The sequence below is a fragment of the Pleurodeles waltl genome, chromosome 11, assembly GCF_031143425.1.
Source record: "Pleurodeles waltl isolate 20211129_DDA chromosome 11, aPleWal1.hap1.20221129, whole genome shotgun sequence".
NCBI classification, from domain to species: Eukaryota; Metazoa; Chordata; class Amphibia; order Caudata; family Salamandridae; genus Pleurodeles; species Pleurodeles waltl.
The window spans coordinates 407,946,328-407,972,250 of NC_090450.1; the positions used below are offsets into that span (position 1 = coordinate 407,946,328).

Here is a 25,923-nt window from a genome sequence, read left to right on the forward strand (position 1 = left end):
GATTTTCACCATCATCCCCTTCTTCAACACAATTGTTAACAGATGCAGGAGGCAACATTTGAGTCCAATTATGACATGACACCAATGATGACGAGGAGGCAGGAAAACTGCTCTGCCCTCACTATGCTGATGAGACTGGGGTATACTTACCACTTGGTCACCAATGGACAGAAGTGCCTCTTTTGTCGTAGTAGTGCATAAAGCAGCAGTTGTGGTAGACTTACAGTTGCCTACACTTAGGCAAAGGGAAATTTATTGACTAAAATCCTTCAACCTGGCCCCCCTCATTCGAACCATCTTTGCTATTTAACAAAGGCTTTAACAGACACAGGCACTCTTAGGCCACTTGATCTATACCATGCTTGGGCTCTTCAGCCAATGTGTGGCTGTAGACTGGCCTGGACCCAGTGCCCCCGATTCCCCCTCCCCCCCTGAGATTCCTGTGCCCGAGAGCCTGATAGTAAAAGTGACCACAGATAGTTAGCAAAAGTGCATATCTGACCAACCCTACAGATACGGAGTCAAAATGTGATAATGCTTTTGGAAGAAAAGGTTCGGCTAGTTTGGCTGTAAGTTCTTTGAATGCAGTCTCTCTTCTGGCCAAGTTACCCCCTCCTATGAGACATGATTAACAATATCTTACGGACTGTCCTGGAGGACCTTAAGGCCTTGCTGACCCAGCAAATTCAAAACAGTCAGAATGCAACAAAGTATGTGTTGTGTGGTAGCCTGAACACTACTGATAGTGTGGGCCTTGCCACGGTCATACTTACAGAACACCCAGATGTGGTCAACTGGATTTTCAGGATATTATGAAGAGTCTCTTTCATTGATCATAACTGTTTTGGAGAGAAGGCCCCAGCTTCTTTGGGACAGAGGACTAAGTGACAGCTGATGGCATCCACTTCCACAAATTTCCGACTGCTCGTAGCCTGCTGCAACTTAATTTAATTTACACTTGCACACCCACAACTGGCCATTAGGGATAGGATGCAGCATTTCCTCCCCCGGCTGGAGATCTGTCACATCAGACTAATTGGTTTTGTGGAATTATTCAAAGGGACTGCACTCTAACTTTTAGTTTTCCCTGCCCCCCCTTCCTCCCTCACCAGGACATGTGTTGGGGGATGTCTTTACAGTTATGATGCAATAAGTCAATGTCCTGCTGGTCAAAGGTGCCACTGAGAGGGTGCTGTATTTGGAGAGCAGAGAGAAACTTCATGATACTTTCTCATGCCAAAGAAGAATGAAGGTCTCAGGCTTATATTGAACCTCAGGCCTCTTGATGCCTTTCTGAGGAAAACCAAATTCAAAATGCTCACTCTGGGATACTCTATCTGAAATCTTGCATTCCCACAGGTTTCATCAGCAGTGGATTTGGAGGGTGGGGGGAGGGAGGAGGGAGAGTCACACCCACTTTGCAGTGCTCCATTTCAACCTTACCTCAGCCCCTTGGGTGTTTACGAAACATTTTGGTGGTTCTCTGAACCTATCTTCAGAGGCCAGGTATATATATTAGTAACAGACATTTGTTAAGCGCAGCTTTCACCTGCCTGGTTTCTCTGCGTTATAAACCCTTGCGGGTTCCCAGAAATGTAAACTGTCTACCATCTGCATCGGTATACTCAGAATAATCTAGTTATGTCCATACTGCTATTTCAGAAAGAACCTGGTCTTCAGGTTTTCCCTAAAGCCAGAAAGATTTGCACTTGCTCTGAGGGCAGCTGAAAATGTATTCCACAGTTGGACTGCCGTTATCTGAAAAGTTCTTCTCCTGACCTTACTCTATTGAATTTCAGTACACAGACAAGGTTGGATGAAACAGATTGTAGATTCCCCTGAAGTCTGTAATGTGTAAAATGCCTTTGTAACGAAAGTGGGTCTGTTCTGTTCAGGGCCCTATAGACCTCGACCATGGATTTAAAAACTATCTTCTCTTTAACTGGAAGCCAGCATAGCTCTCTTAAGGCGTTGGAGGAGGAATCGTATCTGGATTCATCAAGTGCAAGTTTTGCAGCTATTATTATTTGCAGCAATATCGTTTTTTTATTAAATAAACCAGAGCCCCCAGAAGAAGTGCACTACAGAGGAATAGGCTGGACTACTTTGTTTCTTGCTGGCTGGGGCAGTAGTGTAACAATTTTCCTGAGGTTCCGGAGAAGACCAAAACAAATGGCTGCCATTTTGCTTTTGTGTTTCCATGGTTAGATTGTCATCCACTAAAATTCCTAAATTTCAAACTATCTGACCTAATTTAAGGTTACCTTAACAAATCCATGGCCAGGAATCATTGGGTAGACAGTATGGCTCTTTAGAGGGTAGACAACAAAAATGTTCAGTTTTTCCTCCATTGAATTTTCAGGAGTTTTTTAGCCAGCTTACCATCTCATTTAGGTACCTGTGGAACCCTTCTACTGGGGTGTGATTATTTTTTGCCCAAAGCCTGAATTAGCTGCCCATCATCAGCATGGTTTACAAATGAAATCCTATAAGATCTAATAAGGGTTATCAGTGGTCGTAAGTATATATTAAGGAGCGGAGGGCTCGGAGCTGATCCCTGTGGTACTATGTTCTGCTCTTACATTCCGAGCGGAAGTGTGGGAGTGAGAATGCTTGGAACCTATTTGTCAGGTAGGATTCAATCCACTCCATTAATGTACCTTCCACGCTTATCTCCTTCAGTCTAAGAATCAGTATGTGGTGGTTGACAGTGCCAAGCGCAGGTGACAGATCTAGTAATAACAGAACTGCTGTTTGACCTCTGTCCACAGTCATCCTCAGCTCATCTAAGGCCAGAATTACCGCTGATTCTGTGCCATGAGCTCTCCTGAAACCCTTCTGTTCAATATCCAGGATGTTCTGATTTTCCAGATAGCTTGCTAGTTATTTGCTAATGTATTTCTCCATTAATTTTATCTAATAGGGGAGCTGTGGGATTGGGTTGTAATTGCTGGGATCATTTATACCTGCTGGTGGATTTTTCAGTAATGGAGGTAACTAGGGCTTTGTTCCAGGCTTATGGTACTGTGCCTGTTCTCAAAGATTGGTTGCAGATTTTTAATAAGCTTGGAAGTAGCTCATCCACTCTCTTTCGACATATTAGGTGATATTGGACCTAATAAGGAGCCTAAGGAGATTGTCTGGGCCAATTATCTAAATTCCTCCTCCTCACAATGTTCTTGTGAAAGTTTCATGGCTTGTTTCGTACAGTCTTTGTTTACTAAGTTGCTTTCTAGGCCAAATATTTAACTCAACTTACTTGTTGCTTCTGTACTAGTTTTCATTTAGTAGTTTTCTTTGGCTTTTCAAATTGCGTTTTTGTACTGTTTAAGTGCATTTTTCAGTTGCAGCCTATCCTTTTCTAAGTATGCCCTCTGCCAATGCCTCTCCAATTTCTTGCATAGCATTTTCCTTTCTTTTAGGATTTCAGTAAATCAGGAAGTAGGTGGTTTACATTGCTGTGTCAGACTTTTTTATGTTTTATTTTATCCAGAGTTCCATTGATAGAATCCTGTAGGAGTTTGTAGTTCTCATCAGCTGTAACTTTCTCCTGATAACAATTTGAGGTAGCAAATAGCTTTTCTTAATTATGTTTCCTTAATTTATACCATGCCCCGCCCTGAACTGACTTTTTGGCTATTTTTTACTTCCGTCATTGTATTCCCCCACTTTGAGTGGCGATTCGCCCACTCAGTTATAAGCTATCTCCAATTGACAGCTGAGTGAGGATCGAATCTCCTTGGGGGTTTCAATTAATGAGCTCATGTCACACCTAAGCCCTACGCAGAGGATTCCTTCCATAAGGATTGTCCTAGACATAGTGGCATTCAAGGTCTTTCCTCTGCTGCAGCACACCTGGGAAATTAAGGATATGATCCTGACTTCACTCCTATAGGGAAAAAACAGTATCGTAGAGTCTGTGTTTTGGTGCATTATGGTTGCAGGGGAGGTGTAATGAGCTACCTTTAAACAAATATCTTCTAGAAGAAAAACAAGTTGTGTTTTTCGCACCAACACCTGATGGCAGGAGTGTACACATCGTATGAATCTACAGCACTACAAGGTGCAAACGTATTTTCACAGGTAGGTAATGTTTACCACCTTCTTCCTTTGATGTGATTGCTTTGGTGTCTGTAGACCTTTATTTATGCCTCGTTCCACTTCCCTGTGTTCTTCCTGCTATTTCCGCCACCTTGGATGAAAGGTGGACTATAAATGGAATGATTGAGGACATGAACAATAGGAAAATTTGTCTAAAAGGCCTTATAAGTAAATCAGTACAGGGTATTTCCATGTTAGGACCCATCAGAAGGGCCAAAACACCAAACGTCTCAGCTAGCTGTTAATGTTCTAAAATCTTACTGTATGCAGAATAGAAGGGTTTTCGCACATACCTTATTTATTACTTTCATAATCTTTCATAATTTGGTCACGCTCAGTCCCTTACCATCATCGGGTTTTAGATGGAATTAGAGTATAGAGTAATGGTTTACAGTATTATTGGGCAGTGGGGGAAACCTTTCCTGTTACTGGATACATGTTCCAGTTACGAAGAACAGCCACAGACTATTTAGTAGAGGTTGATGTTTAATTAATCCGAGTTATGTCTTACTTTTCTTGGAAGGTGTACAACAAAGTAATGCCGGGGGACAAGCTAAAAGTTGAACATGTGATCAGTGTCCTTGAGAAAAAGTACCCATATATGGAAGTCAGCAGCATTCTTGGCAGCGACTCTGTGTATGAGAAGAACAGAAAGGCAAGTAGATCTCATTTACAATTTATAGTCGTCTTGGATTCAGGTTCACCTTACTTTAAAAATCAAAAATCTTATGGACTGCAGTCAAAATTGTTCCCTTCTTTTTCCTTTCCTGTTGTGCCCTGATATCTCGGTTAACTTGGATATTGTTTGTGTTTTAGGAAGGGAAAAATTACTATCTGCAGACAGGAGTGGGGCCACTACCTGTTGTTTTATTCAATGGTATGCCCTTTCAGAAAGATCAACTAGATCCTGATGAACTAGAAACTATGACAATGCATAAAATCTTGGAAACCACCAGCATTTTCCAAAGGGCTGTCTACTTGGTGAGTAATGAGAGGAATCAAGAGAAACATTGAGGTTTTTTTCTGGGAGCAGACAGAATACTGAGATGGACCAGGAACTGTTTTTCCTGTGAATAATGTAGTTGTGCATATTAACTGTGCTAATTTTCTGTGTGAAAGAGGTGCATTTTTAGATTAAAACAGTGTGAGTTTAAACAATGTGAGTGTAGGACAAAGATCCACTACTATTTTAGAAGACAGATCAATTTTACTCCAGGAAACTTTCATTGGTATTGAATGGTATTGTAATTTTGTTTTCTTGAGTTTTATTGTACTTTATACCAACGTGATGTGTTTTGGATGATCTTTCACAGAAAAATATTTTTTTGTGATGGATACTATTCATTTGCCAGTTCGTTGTCTTTGACGTATCCCAGCTGCAAGCTAAGACTCTAGACTCCTTTTATGCTGGGTGATGATATCTAAGCCCCTAGAGTGTCACTAGCTTTGTGGAACACAGATCAGGTGTAATGACAATGCTTAAATGGCAGGGCCTCCCATTGAAGCACAACCCTTCAATTAGCATGTACCTGTCCAGGCATTAGGACTCCATAATGCACTGCAATCTTAGTCCAGTGATTCCAACATTCATTGCCACTGAACCCACGCACAAAGCCAGATGCACAGTCAACTTCATTTTTACCTCCAGCAACAGAATCAAATTCAACCATGTCACAGAACTCACCTGGACCGATCACGCAATCGTTCACTTCACAATCTGACGTCCAGCATACCATCGCCAAGCTCCACAGCTCCTGCCACAGCAGATGAGGCAAGGTTGCTGGGACACAGGCACTAAGCACCACCCAACCTTAGGCCTCAGCAGACCTTAACCAGGCTGTCCAGATCTTCTCTGCTTAGATCATCAATTGCACTGACAGTCGCCCTGCTGAAACCAGCAAAAGACAACAGGTCTTCAAAACAGGCCAGCTGGTACACCTCAGAGTTCAAAACTACCATGTGCAACTGTTACTGACTTGAGAAGTGATAGTGCATCAGCAAGAACACCTCCTGCAGAGTTGCCCACAAAGCAGCCCTCAGCAACTTCCACCTGCGCATCAAGGAAGCCAAGAGAACAGCCATCACTGCCCGCATTGACACCGCAACTAACCATAAGAAGGAACTCTTCAAAATAGTCTTGGAATTCTCCATCCTGATAGCCACAGAGAACACCATCCACCCTCTCAAGAACTCTGCAGCACCCTTTGTCTACTTCCACAGCAAGATCGCCACCATCTACAACAACTTTGACCCCCAACCCACCACCCTTAGCCTCAACAACCTCAACCAACCAGCCAACACCAGTCGAGCAATCACCATCTGGTATTCACTCACCAATCTGACTGCTACAGCAATCACAGCAATCATGTCGTCCATCCACTCTTGGGTGCCCACTGCCCCTTGCCCCCACCGTCTCTTCAACTTCGAAACCAACCCAGTCTGTACAGAACTCACCCGCATCCTCAACACCTCCATCTCTACAGCAGCGTTCCCTTACAGGTGGAAACACAGAGGTCAGACCCCTCCTAAGGAGGAAAACCTTGGCCAACCCCCAGTGATCTAAAAACAATTACCAATTGATCTCTCTGCTCATCTTCCAAGTCAAAGTACTTGAGAAAGCCATCTACCAGCAGCTCACCGAATACACGAAGCAAAATCACCTACTCGACGCCTCACAAGGAGGATTCCATTCCAACCACAACACCAAGACCTCACTGATTGCAGCTACAGATGACATAAGAACCCTCTTCAACATGGGTAAACTGTAGCCCTGATCCTCCTCGACATCTGTTGCATTCGAACCCCACTCCCACCACATCCTCATTAATAGACTCTACAACATCAACATACAGCAAAGCGCCCTCAAATGGATCGCCTCTTTCCTTACAGGATGCAGAAAGAGCATCCAATTGTCTCTCTTCCCCTCAGCAGCCAAGGACATAATATGCGGCATACCTCAAGGATCATCCCTCAGCCCCACCCTACTTAACATCTACATTACCCCTCTCGCAGACGTCCTCGGATCCCATTGACTCAACATAATCTCTAACGCATGACACTCAGCTAATCCTCTCTCTCTCTCACGAGGGCCCCTCGAACGCCAAAGACATTTTTTGCAATGACATGACCAATGCAGCCAAATGGATGAGACAATTTCCTCAAACTCAACTCCTCCGTATGGGACCAAAGCGGATGGCCAGCGGATCTTGGACTCACACCAACAGACCATGCACGCAACCCTGACATCATCCTTGACAGCCAACTGACCATGAAATGACAAGTCACGTAGTTGCCTCCTCCTGCTTCTGCATCCTTTGCATGCTCCACAGAATCATCGCCAGATGCATCCCAATCCACACCAGAAAGACAGTCATGCAGGTCCTAGTCACCAGCTGCCTCTACTACGGCAATGCGTTTTACATCGGAATTCCCACCCAGCTACTCAAAAGGCTCCACACCATACTAAACACGGCACCCAGACTCATCCTAGGCCTTCCCAAATGGATGTACATCACCCCCCACCTCAGATACTTCCACTGGCTCCCTTTCCAGAAGTGTTGCCAGTTAAAGGTCCTTATCCACGCAAACAAAGTTCTATGCGTTCAAGGACTGTCTTACATCAACCATCAACTGAACTTCCATCTGCCCGCAAGACACCTGCGCTCTGCCTCATTTCCCTTCATTCAAACCCCCTGCATCCATCATAGTCGCAGCTGGGGCGTTCCTTCTCTTACATCGCCTCCAAGACCTGGAATGAACTGCACCTCCACCTCCGAACAGCACCCTCCCTGGTGGACTTCAGAAAGAAATTCAAGACCTGGGTTTTTGACGGAGACACAGAACCCTCAGAGCATAGATACCCACATGAGTGACAGTGTTGTGCTGACTGATTGATGAAAGTATGTATTCTGTTCAGTTTAAAAAAATATATATATATATATATGTTCGGTGTCAAGTGTAGCTGCAGATACACATGCTGTGCATTATCCTGCCATCTAGTGTTGGGCTCGGAGTGTTACAAGTTGTTTTTCTTCGAAGAAGTCTTTTCGAGTCACGAGACCGAGGGACTCCTCCCTTTCGGCTCCATTGCGCATGGGCGTCGACTCCATCTTAGATTGTTTTCTTTCCGCCATCAGGTTCGGACGTGTTCCTCTTCGCTTCGTATTTCGAATCAGGAAAGTTAGCTACATATTGAAAATTCGACGGTATTGTTCTTGCTCGGTACCGGTTTAGTGTTAGCGTATCGGCACCGATCACAGAAGCGCTCTGGCGGCCCTTCGGTGCTTCCGCTCTTCAGCGGGGCCTGGTGGGCCCGACCGCATCCATCGACGAAGACTAATGGACCGGCCCCCCTTCCGCTTCTGTCCGAAGTGCCACTCGAAGTATCCTTATACAGACCAACACCTGGTCTGTAATCTGTGTTTATCACCAGAACACAGGGAGGATACTTGTGAGGCCTGTCGAGCATCTCGATCAAAAAAGACCCTACGTGATCGAAGAGCCAGAAGACTAGCGAGAGAACAACTCTACGTCGAGGAGGAGGAAAGAATTTCCATCCAGGGGACGGACTCTGACGAATCCGAAAGTGACCGACCCACGACGATGCAGAAAACTGTGAGTACAACTGCCCCGTCCAAAACTCACACAAAGATCGTTTAGGCCAAGGGGACGCCACCGCCAGCAGGCCAAGGCTTAACCCATCGAAAAGAAGGTGACCAAACATCGGCACCAAAAAAGGCCAAAGATTTGCCGAAGACATCTGACTCCGGTCGAGATTCTGGCACCGAACGATCTCGACACCGAGAGTTCAACTCACCCAAAATGAGAAAAGTAACGTCTGAACCGAAAAAGGCTTTATCGGAAGCATCGGTACCGAAAAAAGCGGCTTCGGAGCCGAAAAGAAGCTCTTACACAGAAGAGCAAGGACTTTCCAGCCAATTGCATGAAAAACAGATTTGAGCAGGAAATAAGTATGGTGGAACCAGACCATACGCAAAGGAGGTTGCATATCCAGAAAGAGACTGGAAAAATACAAACTCTTCCTCCAATTAAAACCAAAAGAAGACTTGCATTTCATGAGTCAGAAATGAAGGCGAAGGTGGCCAGAGACACCACCACCAAGGTTTTCTCCACAACCTTCCCCACTACACTCACCACAGCTGTCTCCGGTAAGAACACCTCCAGTGCAGTCACCTACGCATACAGGGATGACACAGGATGATCCTGATTCATGGGACTTATATGATGCACCAGTATCAGACAACAGCCCAGATTGCTACCCAACAAGGCCATCACCTCCAGAGGACAGTACTGCATATACGCAGGTACTATCAAGGGCAGCTACGTTCCACAATGTAGCAATGCATTCAGAGCCAATAGAGGATGATTTCCTGTTCAACACCTTGGCATCCACCCACACTTCCTACCAGAGTCTGTCAAAGCTCCCGGGCATGCTCAAACATGCAAAACAGGTATTCCAGGAGCCAGTTAAAGGAAGAGCTATCACGCCTAGGGTGGAGAAGTACAAGCCTCCCCAACGGACCCTGTGTTTATAACATAGCAAATTACACCAGACTCGGTGGTTGTAGGAGCAGCAAGAAAGAGGGCAAACTCAATCGTCAGGAGATGCTCCACCGCCTGACAAAGAGAGTAGGAAGTTTGACGCAGCGGGCAAACGAGTGGCAGCACAAGCAGCCAAACAATGGCGGATTGCTAATTCGCAAGCCCTACTTGCTCGCTACGATAGGGCACACTGGCACTAGATGCAACACATTATACAACACTTGCCCAAAGAAAACCAGAAACGTGCCCAGCAGGTTGTGGAAGAAGGGCAAGCAATATCCAACAACCAAATAAGATCTGCATTAGACTCTGCAGACACCGCAGCACGAACGGTCAACACTGCGGTAACCATTCGCAGGCATGCATGGTTAAGAAGCTCTGGATTCAAGCCAGAAATCCAACCAGCAGTGTTAAACATGCCTTTTAACCAAGGACAATTGTTTGGACCGGAAGTGGACACAGCAATTGAAAAATTAAAGAAAGACACGGACACGGCCAAAGCCATGGGTGCGCTCTACTCCCCACAGGGCAGAGGCACATTTAGAAAGCCACAATTTAGAGGGGGGTTTCGAATGCAAACACCAGAGCCTTCTACCTCGCAAACCAGACCCACCTATCAGGCACAATACCAGAGGGGAGGGTTTCGTGGCTCATATAGAGGAGGACAATTCCCAAGAGGAAGGGGAAAGGTCCAGACAACAAAAACAAGCCAAACCAAACAGTGACTCCAAAGTCATAAAACCCCAACACTTAACACCAGTGGGGGGGAGACTTACCGCATACTATCAGAACTGGACACACTTTACCACGGACGCATGGGTCCTAGCCATTATCCAACATGGTTATTGCATAGAATTCACAAATTTCCCGCCAGATGTGCCCCCAAGGGCACACAATATGTCCAAACAACACTTAGACCTATTACAAATAGAGGTTCAAGCACTATTACAAAAACTAGCAATCGAGTTAGTACCCAACCATCAGAAAGGAACAGGCGTCTACTCACTATATTTCCTAATTCCAAAGAAGGACAAAACGTTAAGACCTATCTTAGACCTCAGAACACTGAATCTATTCATCAAGTCAGACCACTTCCACATGGTAACACTTCAAGACGTGGTTCCCTTACTAAAAAAGGAGGACTACATGTCAACAATGGATCTCAAGGATGCGTACTTTCACATACCCATCCATCCTTACCACAGAAAATACTTAAGGTTTGTGATACACAGCGTACACTATCAATTCAAAGTGTTACAGTTCGGGATAACAACAGCCCCAAGGATATTCACAAAATGCCTTGCAGTAGTAGCCGCTCACATAAGGAGACAGCACATGCAAGTATTACCATACTTAGACGACTGGCTAATAAAAACCAACACTCAACAACAGTGTCTTATTCACACGTAATATGTTATAGAAACTCTACACAAACTAGGGTTCTCTATAAATTACCAGAAATCACATCTGCATCCATCCCAAATACAACAATACTTGGGAGCAACACTGAACACACAAAAAGCAATTGCACAAAGGGTCCAAGCGTTCCAAAATATAACATCAAACATATAGTCAAACCAGCACTACCCAGTAAGGTTTGTAATGAAACTTCTAGGCATGATGTCTTTATGCATAGCCATTGTCCCAAACGCAAGATTACACATGCGGCCCTTACAACAGTGCCTAGCAAAACAATGGACACAAGCACAGGGTCAACTTCAAGATCTAGTGTTGATAGACCGCCAGACACACTCCTCGCTTCCATGGTGGAACCCTATAAATTTAAACCAAGGGCTGCCATTCAAAGACCCAGTGCCTCAAGATGTGATAACAGATGCTTCCATGATAGGGTGGGGAGCACACCTCAACAAGCACAGCATACAGGGTCAATGAGACAATCAACAAAAACAATTCCACATAAATCATCTGGAACTGCTGGCAGTGTTTCTAGCATTAAAAGCATTCCAACCACTAATAGCCCACAAACACATTCTTGTCAAAACTGACAACAATGTATTATCTCAACAAACGAGGGACACACTTGTCATAACTGTATCTCTTAGCACAAAAAATTTGACATTGGGCAATTCACAATCACATTCGCCTAATAGCACAATACATCCCAGGCATTCAGAACCAGTTAGCCGACAATCTCAGTCGAGATCACCAGCAAACACACGAATGGGAAATTCATCCCCAGATCCTACCGGATCGCTTCCTATGCTGGGGAACACCAAAAATAGACCTATTTGCAACAAAAGAAAACGCGAAATGCCAAAACTTCGCGTCCAGGTACCCACACCCTCAATCCAAGGGCAATGCGTTATGGATCAGTTAGTCAGGGATATTTGCTTACGTTTTTCCCCCTCTCCCACTCATTCCTTATCTGGTAAACAAACTAAGTCAAAACAGACTCAAACTAATACTCATAGCACCAACCTGGGCTCGCCAATCGTGGTACACAACACTGCTGGACTTATCAGTGGTACCGCACATCAAATTACCAAACAGGCCAGATCTGTTAACTCAACACAAACAACAAATCAGACACCCGAATCCAGCATTGCTCAATCTGGCTCCTGAAGTCTTAGAATTTGGACACTTAAACATTACACAAGAATGTATGGAGGTCATTAAACAAGCTAGAAAACCTACTACAAGATATTGTTACGAAAACAAATGGAAAAGATTTGTTTACTACTGCCACACTAATCAGATTCTACCACTACATGCTTCCGCAAAGGACATTGTAAGCTACTTATTATACTTACAAAACTAAGCTAGCATTCTCTTCAATTAAAATACATCTCACAGGAATATCTGCCTATCTGCAGATTAGTCATTCAACATCGCTTTTTAGAATCCCAGTCATCAAAGCATTTATGGAGGGACTAAAAAGAATCATACCCCCAAGAACACCACTAGTACCTTTGTGGAACCTTAATATTGTATTAACACGACTCATGGGACCACCATTCGAATCCATGCACTCTTGTGAAATGCAATACTTAACCTGGAAAGTAGCCTTTCTAATAGCTATCACATCACTTAGAAGAGTAAGTGAGATACAAGCATTCACTATACAAGAATCCTTTATACAAATACATAAACATAAAGGGGTTCTCCGTACAAATCCCAAGTTCCTACCAAAGGTTATATCGCCATTCCACCTAAACAAAACAGTGGAACTCTCAGTCTTCTTTCCACAACCAGACTCAGTAGCTGAAAGAGCCTTACATACATTAGACATAAAGAGAGCACTAATGTATTACATTGACAGAACAAAACAATTTTGTAAAACAAAACAATTGTTCGTAGCCTTCCAAAAACCTCATGCAGGTAATCCTATATCCAAACAAGGCATTGCCAGATGGATAGTTAAATGTATTCAAACTTGTTATATTAAAGCAAAAAGAGATCTACCTATTACACCAAGAGCGCATTCCACCAGGAAAAAAGGCACCACAATGGCTTTTCTGGGGAATATACCTATGACAGAAATTTGTAAGGCAGCCACCTGGTCTACGCCTCATACATTCAATAAGCATTACTATGTAGATGTGTTTGCAACACAACAAGCCACAGTAGGACAGGCTGTATTAAGAACATTATTTCAGACAACTTCAACTCCTACAGGCTAAGCCACCGCTTTTTGGGGAGTTACTGCTTATTAGTCTATGCACAGCATGTGTATCTGCAGCTACACATGCCACCGAACGGAAAATATCACTTACCCAGTGTACATCTGTTCGTGGCATGAGACGCTGCAGATTCACATGCGCCCTCCCACCTCCCCGGGATCCTGTAGCCGTTATTAGTTGAATGAAAATTGTAAATTTGTAAATAAATATAATTTTAATACACATTATGTACATACATACCTACTCCATTGCATGGGCACATCTAGTATATTCACAACTCCTACCTCACTCTCTGCGGGGAAAACAATCTAAGATGGAGTCGACGCCCATGCGCAGTGGAGCCGAAAGGGAGGAGTCCCTTGGTCTCGTGACTCGAAAAGACTTCTTCGAAGAAAAACAACTTGTAACACTCCGAGCCCAACACTAGATGGCAGGATAATGCACAGCATGTGAATCTGCAGCGTCTCATGCCACGAACAGATGTACACTGGGTAAGTGACATTTTCCATATATCCATACCTCCATACGTTCCTGTGTAAGGTCTAAGTGTCCGAATTCTAAGACTTCAGGAGCCAAATTGCTAGATTCAGCGATGCTGGATTTGGGTGTCTGATCTGTTGTTTGTGTTGAGTTAACAGATCTGGTCTGTTAAGTAGTTTGACATGAGGCACTACTGAGAGGTCTAGTAGTGTTGTGTACCAAGGTTGTCTTGCCCAAGTTGCTGCTATTAGTATGAGTTTGAGTTTGTTTTGACTTAATTTGTTTACCAGATATGGAAGGAGTGGGAGTGGGGGAAAAGCGTATGCAAATATCCCTGACCAACTCATCCATAACGCATTGCCCTGATTGATCCTGTGGGTATCTGGATGCGAAGTTTTGGCATTTTGCGTTTTCTTTTGTTGCAAATAGGTCTATTTGTGGTGTTCCCCATCTTTGGAAGTAAGTGTTTAGTATTTGGGGGTGAATCTCCCATTCATGGATCTGTTGGTGATCCCGAGAGAGATTGTCTGCTAACTGATTCTGAATCCCAGGAATAAACTGTGCTATTAAGCCAATGTGGTTGTGAATCGCCCAATGCCATATTCTCTGTGCCAGGAGACACAACTGTGTCGAGTGTGTTCCTCCTTGTTTGTTCAGATAATACATTGTTGTCATGTTGTCTGTTTTGGCAAGAATGTGCTTGTGGCTTATTATGGGTTGAAATGCTTTCAACGCTAGAAATACTGCCAGTAGTTCTAAGTGATTTATGTGAAACTGTCTTTGGTGAGTGTCCCATTGTCCTTGGATGCTGTGTTGATTGAGGTGTGCTCCCCACCCTATCATGGAGGCATCTGTAGTTATTACGTAATGAGGCACTGGGTCTTGGAAAGGCCGCCCTTGGTTTAAATTTATATTGTTCCACCATTGAAGCGAGGTGTATGTTTGGCGGTCTATCAACACTAGATCTAGAAGTTGACCCTGTGCCTGTGACCATTGTGATGCTAGGCACTGTTGTAAGGGCCGCATGTGTAATCTGGCGTTTGGGACAATGGCTATGCATGAGGACATCATGACTAGTAGTTTCATCACCATCTTGACCTGTATCTTTTGTTTTGGATACATGGCCTGTATTACATTGTGAAATGCTTGTACCCTTTGTGGACTTGGAGTGGCAATCCCTTTTGCTGTGTTGATTGTCGCCCCTAAGTATTGCTGTGTTTGACACGGCAGAAGGTGTGACTTTGTGTAGTTGATTGAGAAACCTAGTGTTCGATGGCATGTGTAGCTGCAGATACACATGTTGTGCATAGTCCGCCGTCTGGTGTTGGGTCGGAGTGTTACAAGTTGTTTTTCTTCGAAGAAGTATTTTCGAGTCCCGAGACCGAGGGACTCCTCCTCCTTCGTTCCATTGCGCATGGGCGTCGACTCAATGTTAGATTGTTTTTTTTCCGCCATCGGGTTCGGACGTGTTCCTTTTCGCTCCGGGTTTCGGGACGGAAAGATAGTCTTAACTTCGGAAAACTACGTCGGTATTGTTTCGCTCGGGATCGGGTAAGAATAGAATCGACACCGAATCGTGAAGAGCTCCGGTAGCCCTTCGGGGTAATTTCGATCCCCCGTCGGGGCCTGGTCGGCCCGACCGCGTGTAACATCGACACTGATGGAACGGACCCCGTTCCGATTCTGTCCTAAATGCCACAATAAATATCCATATACAGACCAACATTTGGTCTGTAACTTGTGCCTGTCGCCCGAGCACAAAGAAGAAACGTGTGAGGCCTGTCGTGCGTTTCGGTCCCGAAAAACGCTCCGTGACCGGCGAGCCAGAAGATTGCAGATGGCGTCCACGCCGACAGGACACCGAGAGTTCGAGGGACAAGGAGAAGAAGAGGAAGCCTTCTCCATCCATGAATCTGACTCGGAGGAATTCGACGTCGAAGAAACCGTGAGTAAGACGTTGAAGCAAGCACCACACAAGAAAACAGACAAGGCCCATGGGACGCCACTGCCAACAGGCCATGGCTCAACCCATAAAGTAGGTGACCGTCCGTCGGCACCGAAAAAGGCCGAACTGGTGCCGAGATCGTCCGACTCGGGTCGAAACACAGGCACGCAGCAATCTCGGGACCGAGAAAGTGCTGCCGAAAAAGATCGACGCCGAGACAGCGGAACCGAAGCTGCTCGGCGCAGAGACAGCGGCACCAAGGAAGATCGACGCAGAGAAAGCTCGACGCCGAAAAATAAAAAATTCGTCTCGGAGCCGAAAACAAGCAGAGACACAGTTTCGGTGCCAAAACGACCAGCAACCGAACCAACTGCCAGCTCATATACAGAGGAACAATCACTGTCCTCTCAAATGCGCAAACACAGATTTGAAGAAGAGTTACAGACCACTGATGTAGACCACACACAAAAGCGGATCTTCATACAAAGTGGGACAGGGAAAATCAGCACTCTTCCCCCAATCAGGAGAAAAAGGAGACTCGAGTTCCAAACTCAAGAACAAACACCACAAAAAATGGTGAAGAAGGTAACTCCGCCACCCTCTCCTCCACCTGTAACTCACATATCACCGGCACAGACTCCGTCACATTCACCGGCTCATACCACCATGAGCCAAGATGACCAAGACGCTTGGGACCTATACGACACCCCAGTATCAGACAATAGTCCTGAGTCGTACCCTACCAAGCCCTCGCCACCTGAGGACAGCACAGCGTATGCACAAGTGGTAGCTAGGGCAGCAGAGTTCCATAACGTGTCGTTACACGCAGAACCTGTCGAGGATGACTTCCTTTTCAACACCCTCTCCTCCACCCATAGCACCTACCAAAGCCTGCCTATGCTTCCAGGAATGCTAAGGCACGCAAAGCAGATCTTCAAAGAACTGGTCAAGAGTAGAGCGATAACTCCAAGGGTGGAGAAAAAATATAAAGCACCGCCCACGGACCCTGCTTTTATCACCTCACAACTGCCACCAGATTCAGTCGTGGTAGGGGCAGCTCGCAAGAGAGCCAACTTGCACACATCGGGCGAGGCACCACCTCCGGATAAAGAGAGCCGCAAGTTCGACGCAGCTGGGAAAAGGGTCGCAGTACAAGCTGCAAACCAGTGGCGCATCGCGAACTCTCAGGCGCTCCTTGCGCGATATGATAGAGCCCATTGGGACGAGATGCAGCATCTCATCGAGCATCTGCCCAAAGAATTTCAAAAACGGGCAAAACAAGTGGTTGAGGAGGGACAAAACATCTCCAATAACCAAATACGCTCCTCTATGGATGCAGCGGACACAGCTGCAAGAACAATAAATACCGCAGTAACCATAAGAAGGCACGCATGGTTGCGCACATCTGGCTTTAAACCGGAAATACAGCAAGCAGTGCTCAATATGCCGTTCAATGAACAGCAATTGTTTGGACCCGAAGTGGACACGGCAATTGAGAAATTGAAAAAGGACACTGACACAGCCAAGGCCATGGGCGCACTCTATTCCCCGCAGGGCAGAGGCACTTTCGGCACCTTCCGCAAAACAACTTTCAGAGGGGGGTTTCGGGGTCAAGCCACACAAGCCAGCACCTCACAATCAACACCGTCTACCTACCAGGGACAGTACCAAAGGGGAGGCTTTCGGGGCCAGTACAGAGGAGGACAATTCCCTAGAAACCGGGGAAAATTTCAAAGTCCAAAAACCCCTACAACCAAACAGTGACTCACAAGTCACTCAACCCCTTCACACAACACCAGTGGGGGGAAGACTAAGTCAGTTTTACGAATCCTGGGAGGAGATAACAACAGACACTTGGGTCTTAGCAATTATCCGACATGGTTATTGCATAGAATTTCTCCAACTCCCTCCAAATGTCCCACCAAAAACACAGAATATGTCAAAACAATATTTAGACCTTCTAGAACTAGAAGTTCAAGCATTACTACAAAATGACGCAATAGAATTGGTACCATGTACACAAGTAAACACAGGAGTTTACTCACTGTACTTTCTAATACCAAAAAAGGACAAAACACTGAGACCAATCCTAGATCTCAGAACACTAAACACCTACATCAAATCAGAACACTTTCACATGGTCACGCTACAAGACGTGTTACCACTGCTAAAGCAACAAGACTACATGACAACCTTAGATCTAAAGGACGCGTATTTCCACATACCGATACATCCCTCGCACAGGAAATACCTAAGGTTCGTATTCAAGGGAATACATTACCAATTCAAAGTGTTGCCGTTCGGTATAACAACCGCACCAAGAGTATTCACAAAATGCCTAGCAGTAGTAGCTGCACACATCAGAAGGCAGCAAATACACGTATTCCCGTACCTAGACGATTGGCTAATCAAGACCAACTCCCTAACAAAGTGTTCACAACACACAGATTATGTCATACAAACCCTCTACAAACTCGGTTTCTCCATCAACTACACAAAATCTCACATTCTGCTGTGCAATACACAGCAATACTTAGGAGCGACAATCAACACAACAAAGGGAATAGCCACTCCAAGACCACAAAGGGTTCAAAATTTTCACAAGGTTATACAAGCCATGTATCCAACACAAAAGATACAGGCAAAGACGGTATTAAAACTCCTAGGCATGATGTCCTCATGCATAGCCATTGTCCCAAACGCAAGACTGCACATGAGGCCCTTACAACAGTGCCTAGCATCACAGTGGTCACATGCACAGGGTCACCTTCTAGATCTGGTGTTGATAGACCGCCAAACATACATCTCGCTTCCATGGTGGAACAGTATAAATTTAAACAAAGGGCGGCCTTTCCAAGACCCAGTGCCACAATACGTGGTAACAACAGATGCTTCCATGACAGGGTGGGGAGCACACCTCAATCAACACAGCATCCAAGGACAATGGGACGTACATCAATCAAAACTGCATATAATCACCTCGAATTGTTAGCAGTATTCCTAGCGTTGAAAGCATTTCAACCCATCATAACCCACAAATACATTCTTGTCAAAACAGACAACATGACAACAATGTATTATCTAAACAAACAGGGGGGAACACACTCGACACAGCTGTGCCTCCTGGCACAAAAGATATGGCAATGGGCAATTCACAACCACATTCGCCTAATAGCACAATTTATTCCAGGGATCCAAAATCAACTAGCAGACAATCTCTCTCGAGATCACCAACAGGTCAACGAATGGGAGATTCACCCCCAAATTCTAAACACTTACTTCAAAATTTGGGGGACACCTCAAATAGACCTATTTGCAACAAAGGAGAACGCAAAATGCCAAAACTTCGCATCCAGGTACCCACACAGGCAGTCTCAAGGCAATGCTCTATGGATGAACTGGTCAGGGATATTTGCGTACGCTTTTCCCCCTCTTCCTCTCCTTCCATATCTAGTAAACAAATTGAGTCAAAACAAACTCAAACTCATACTAATAGCACCAACATGGGCAAGACAACCTTGGTACACTACACTACTAGACCTGTCAGTAGTACCCCATGTCAGGTTGCCCAACAGACCAGATCTGTTAACACAACACAAACAACAGATCAGGCATCCAAACCCAGCATCGCTGAATCTAGCAATCTGGCTCCTGAGATCCTAGAATTCGGACATTTAAACCTGACCCAAGAATGTATGGAAGTCATAAAACAAGCTAGAAGACCGTCCACTAGACACTGCTATGCAAGCAAATGGAAAAGATTTGTTTGCTACTGCCATAATAATCAAGTTCAACCATTACATGCATCTCCAAAGGATGTAGTGGGATACTTACTACATTTACAGAAATCAAATCTAGCCTTCTCTTCCATAAAGATACACCTCGCAGCAATATCTGCATACCTGCAGATTCCCCATCCAACTTCACTATTTAGGATACCTGTCATTAAAGCGTTTTTGGAAGGCCTAAAAAGAATTATACCACCAAGAACACCACCTGTTCCTTCATGGAACCTCAACATCGTCTTAACAAGACTCATGGGCCCACCTTTTGAACCCATGCACTCTTGCGAAATGCAATTCTTAACGTGGAAGGTTGCATTTCTCATTGCCATCACATCTCTAAGAAGAGTAAGTGAAATTCAGGCGTTTACTATACAAGAACCTTTTATTCAAATACACAAAAATAAGGTGGTCCTAAGAACCAATCCAAAATCTTTACCAAAAGTTATTTCACCGTTCCACTTAAATCAAACGGTAGAACTACCAGTGTTCTTCCCACAGCCAGACTCAGTAGCTGAAAGGGCACTACATACATTAGACATCAGAAGAGCACTAATGTACTACATTGACAGAACAAAAGAAATTAGGAAAACAAAACAACTGTTTATTGCATTTCAAAAACCTCATACAGGAAACCCAATATCAAAACAGGGTATAGCCAGATGGATAGTTAAGTGCATCCAAACCTGCTACCTTAAAGCAAAGAGAGAACTGCCCATTACACCAAGGGCACATTCAACCAGAAAGAAAGGCGCTACCATGGCCTTCCTAGGAAACATTCCAATGAACGAGATATGTAAGGCAGCCACATGGTCTACTCCTCACACATTTACTAAGCACTACTGTGTAGACGTGCTATCCGCACAACAAGCCACAGTAGGTCAAGCCGTACTAAGAACTTTATTTCAGACTACTTCCACTCCTACAGGCTGAGCCACCGCTTTTGGGGAGATAACTGCTTACTAGTCTATGCACAACATGTGTATCTGCAGCTACACATGCCATCGAACTGAAAATGTCACTTACCCAGTGTACATCTGTTCGTGGCATTAGTCGCTGCAGATTCACATGTGCCCACCCACCTCCCCGGGAGCCTGTAGCCGTTTGGAAGTTATCTTCAACATTTGTACATTTGTAAATATATTACTTAAACCTTAGTTGGTACATACTTATTCATTCCATTGCATGGGCACTATTACTATCATACACAACTCCTTCCTCACCCTCTGCGGGGAAAACAATCTAACATGGAGTCGACGCCCATGCGCAATGGAACGAAGGAGGAGGAGTCCCTCGGTCTCGGGACTCGAAAATACTTCTTCGAAGAAAAACAACTTGTAACACTCCGACCCAACACCAGACGGCGGACTATGCACAACATGTGAATCTGCAGCGACTAATGCCACAAACAGATGTACACTGGGTAAGTGACATTTTCATTGTGGGGGGTTTCTATGATGTACCTTGTGTGTTGTGAACACCGTTCTAGCGTGTTGGTTTTGATTAACCAATCGTCTAGGTACGGGAACACATGTATTTGCTGCCTTCTGATATGTGCAGCTACCACTGCCAGGCATTTTGTGAAAACTCTTGGCGCAGTTGTTATTCCGAATGGCAACACCTTGAATTGGTAATGTACCCCTTGCAATACAAACCTTAAGTACTTTCTGTGTGAAGGATGTATCGGTATATGGAAATATGCATCCTTTAGGTCTAGTGTTGCCATGTAGTCTTGTTGTTTGAGCAGTGGGATTACGTCCTGTAATGTCACCATGTGAAAGTGATCTGATTTGATGTAGGTATTTAATGTTCTGAGATCTAATATAGGTCTTAGAGTCTTGTCTTTTTTGGGTATGAGAAAGTACAGAGAGTAAACCCCTGTTCCTTTCTGTTGAATTGGTACTAATTCTATTGCTCCTTTTTGTAGCAGCGCTTGGATCTCTAGTCCTAGAAGGTCCATGTGTTGTTTTGACATATTGTGTGTTTTCGGTGGGACGTTTGGAGGGAATTTGAGAAATTCTATGCAGTAACCATGCTGGATAATTGCTAGGACCCAAGTGTCTGTTATTTCCTCCCAATGTTTGTAAAATTTGGTTAGTCTCCCCCCCACCCCCACAGGTGTTGTGTTGGGGATTTGTGACGTGGAAGTCACTGCTTGTTTTGAGGAGTTTTGGGACTTTGGTACTTCCCTCTACTCTTTTGGAATTGTCCCCCTCTATATTGTCCCCGAAAGCTTCCCCGCTGATACTGGCTCTGATAAGTGGGCCTTGTTTGTGAGGTTGTGGGTTCTGTAGTTTGTCCCCGAAACCCCCCTCTAAACTGTGTTTTGCGAAATGTGCCTCTGCTCTGTGGGGAGTAGAGTGCGCCCATGGCTTTGGCCGTATCAGTGTCTTTTTTAAGTTTTTCGATAGCAGTGTCCACCTCCGGCCCAAACAACTGCTGTCAGTTAAAAGACATATTCAGCACAGCTTGTTGTATTTCCGGCTTGAATCCTGACGTACGCAACCATGCGGGTCTCCTTATGGTTACTGCTGTATTTACTGTCCTAGCAGCTGTATCTGCTGCATCCATTGCTGACCGTATCTGATTATTTGAGATACTTTGTCCTTCCTCCACCACTTGTTGTGCCCTTTTTTGAAACTCTATGGGTAAGTGTTCAATGAAATGCTGCATTTCGTCCCAATGAGCCCTGTCATATCTTGCCAGCAGTGCTTGTGAATTGGCAATGCGCCATTGATTGTCCGCTTGTGCTGCAACCCTTTTCCCTGCAGTGTCGAACTTGCGACTCTCCTTCTCTGGAGGTGGTGCGTCTCCCGAGGTGTGAGAGTTTGCTCTCTTGCGAGCTACCGCTACTACCACAGAGTCTGGTGTTAATTGCTGCGTAATATATACAGGGTCTGTTGGCGGTGGCTTGTACTTTTTCTCCACCCTTGAAGTAATGGCCCTGCCCTTTACGGGCTCCTGAAACACCTGTTTTGAGTGTTTTAGCATTCCAGGTAGCATAGGTAAGCTTTGGTATTGGCTATGAGTGGAGGACAGTGTGTTAAACAAAAAGTCATCCTCAATAGGTTCTGCGTGCAAGGTGACATTGTGAAATGCTACTGCTCTTGACACACCTGTGTGTAGGCTGTACTGTCCTCAGGTGGCGACGGCCTCGCTGGGTAACAGTCTGGGCTGTTATCTGACACCGGTGCATCATAAAGATTCCATGCTTCTGGATCATCCTGACTCATTCCAGTATGAGTTGGGGATTGCATCAGTGGTGGAGTGGCTACGGGTGATGTGTGGGTTGATGGTGGTGGAGACGGTGGCGGAGTTGTTTGTCTTGCCACCTTTGCCTGTGGCTGCTTGTCCTTTTCCTGAAAGGCAAGTCTTCTTTTCATCCTAATTGGTGGAAGAGTACTTATCTTCCCTGTGTCCTTTTGGATGTGGAGCCTTCTCTGAGTGTAATCTGGCTCCATTGACTCTAGTTCTTGTCCGAACTTATGTCCTTGCATTTGGGAGGACAGTCCCTGTTCCTCTGTGTAGGAACCTGATTTCGGTTCCGAGGCTGGATGTTTCGGAATGGAAACCTTTTCGGTAGCCTTTTTTGGCTCCGACGATACTTTCTTTACTTTCTGCGCCCCGGTCTCTCGGTGCCGCCTTCATTCAGTGCCGCCCTCTCGGTGTCGAACTTGCTCAGACCCGCTGTCTTGGGGTCGAGGTTGCTATGTGCCGGTATCTCGACCGGAGTCGGATGACTTCGACACATGCGTGCCCTTTTTTCGGTGCCGATGATCGGTCACCTATTATTCGGGTTAAGCCATGGCCTGTTGGCGGTGGCGTCTCCTGGGCTTTTGTGGTCTTCTTGTGAGTTTTGTGTGTCAACGTCTTACTCACGGTTTTAGGTGTCTCTTCGGGATCGAGCTCGTCCGAGTCCGACTCCTGGATGGAGAAGGTTTCTTCTTCCTCCTCGAAGTGTCTTTGTCTTGTCGGCGCCGACGCCATTTGCAGTCTTCTTGCTCTTCGGTCTCTTAATGTCTTCCTCGACCGAAACGCTCGACAGGCTTCACAAGTATCTTCTCTGTGTTCTGGAGACAAACACAAATTACAGACCAGATGCTGATCTGTATAAGGATACTTGTTGTGACATTTGGGGCAGAAGCGGAATGGGGTCCGTTCCCTCAGCCTTGAGGAGACACGTGGTCGGGCCGACCAGGCCCCGACGAGGGATCGAAAAAACCCCGAAGGGCCACCGGAGCTCTTCCAAATATCGGTGTCGATCTGTTGTAACTAACCCGATACCGAATGCCAACAATACCGTCAAATTTTCTGAGATTCTAACTATCTTTCCGAACCGAAACGCGGAGCGAAAAGATGGAGTCGACACCCATGCGCAATGGAGCGAAATGGGAGGAGTCCCTCGATCTCGTGACTCGAAAAGACTTCTTCGAAGAAAAACAACTTGTAACACTCCGAGCCCAACACTAGATGGCGGGATGTGCAAAGCATGTGTATCTGCAGCTACACATGCCATCGAATATATATATATATATATATATATATATATATAATATTTTTTTTTAAATCTTTTTCTCACCATGAGCAACAGGTCATCAGGTTTTACAAATTGCAGGCTGTGCTCCTAGGTAATGGTTTACAATGATACCCATGATTGTGCTATGTGGTGCTTGGTTGTTCAGTATTACAGTCAGACATATAATGATCCACTCTCAATGAGCTTGAAAGCCAGCCCTCAAAACACAGGAAATTATAGGCTTTGTCAAATTATGACCCAAAGCATTAAGGATCCTCCTTGAGTGGTCTCATACACCTGCGTGACCATTACTACAAGCAGAACACATCGATTGCTCTGAAAACAATGAAGAAGAGTGAGTTTCCACCTCTGAACCATCAACTCCAACTTGTTTAGCTTTATTTAAATTTGTTTAGGAATAACTTTACAAGCGTGGCCAAGATTGACCTATGGTGAGGTGAGGGAGCCGTGTACATTACATTGTGTGTCTGAGGTGCTTCTGCTCCACCTGCTACTCAAAGTTGTATGAGAACAGTCTCCTCATGCAACTCAAGTTGCTCAGGGAGCTGGAAATTCCCCAATTGCCAACTGTCAGTTCTAGCCCTTGCTGAAGCTTCACATGCTGTGCGTTTCCTGACATCTAGTGGTTGGGTCCGGATTTTCTACTATTTTCTAAAAGCTTTTGGTCTGTCTTCTTTTTCTGCCTTTTTTGGTAGGCGTCGACAGAACCTCCATTTGGTGTCTCCTTGTGGCATTGTCTCACTTCCTCCAGATGTCTCCACCCTGGTTCGCCATCTTCAGCTTCCTTGTTTCCACCACTGGATCTGGATGATTTTGTGGAGACATCTTTAACTTAACGAGGAACATTGAATTACTGGAAAACTGCAAGGAAAATCGACCAAGTAAGATAATGCATTCACAGAGCACCTTTGAGGTACGGGCAAAAGGAAGAACCAGAGTGTATTTATTTGTTTCTCTGACAGACCATCGAGAATGCCCGAATGGGGGCCTTCCTGCATGGCGTGATGGAAAAAATTCAGTTTCAATTCTGTAAGAATTGCACCATAAAAACGCCTATAAAAGGCAAACGTCCAGTGTGCAATCTTTGTCTACCCATTGACCACCGGGCCGAAGATTGTAATGCTTGCTCCATATCCGTGCCAAAGATGCGGAGGGCAAGACAAAAGCAGAGAATGGCACACCAAACACTACACCATCACTTTGAGACCTGGGCCTTTCCAGCGACAACAATGAAAATATTGCAGAGTGCACCAAAGGAGAAACCTCAGAGTGTGAACAAGACATCTTAGCGGTCGGAGAAGGGGTGTAAAAAAAGAGCCGGAAAGAGGTAAGAGTCCCAAACCTCCGTTAAGACACAAGGGTCTAATAAAATCAGACATGCAGCATCAAAAGGGGGTCTCGGTGTCGAAATGATCGGTGTTCTCAGGCAAGACCCATGAAAGGGAGTCTACGGAGCCTTCAAAGGGCTTTCTGGTGGAGACTAAGCCCCGAAAAAATCATGAGTCATCAAAAAACAGGGAGGTAAAAGACGCTGATTCCTCATCAAAAGGCATTGACCTACTCACAAGCCATCGAGGCTCCGAGTCTGAACAGACAACAAAACAATCCTTGATGTTGGTGTCAAAGAAAGCAGTTATCGACCGGTCCCAAAGACCAGGCTGTTGAAAATGAAAATAAAAGAAAGAGGTTCGAAGCCGAAATGGCTGCGCTAATCATGAAAAAGAGGGAGTTTAACGAAAGTCTTAAAAGTTTTAGAATCCCACAGAGAACTTCGACATCAAAGGAGTTTCCTGAGTCAGAAGTTGAGGAAATTCGACTTGCACGCCTGAGATTCAGTAGGAGGGGAAGAGGTCTGTTAGGAAGAGGAACAAGGTT

General features: G+C 45.1%; 1 protein-coding gene across 3 annotated transcripts in view; it reads left to right on the top strand.

Annotated features, from left to right (window-relative positions):
• The window catches only part of UGGT1 (UDP-glucose glycoprotein glucosyltransferase 1), a 1,185,714-nt gene that overhangs the window by 441,343 nt on the left and 718,448 nt on the right, over positions 1 to 25,923 (top strand). For 2 of the 3 annotated variants that reach the window (XM_069213734.1, XM_069213736.1), the window contains exons 17-18: positions 4,625 to 4,760; positions 4,922 to 5,082. In XM_069213734.1, coding sequence (XP_069069835.1) covers positions 4,625 to 4,760; positions 4,922 to 5,082 — 297 coding nt within the window. Of the gene's footprint in view, positions 1 to 4,624; positions 4,761 to 4,917; positions 5,083 to 25,923 lie in introns of all 3 variants that reach the window. The other variant, XM_069213735.1, reaches the window with a different exon arrangement.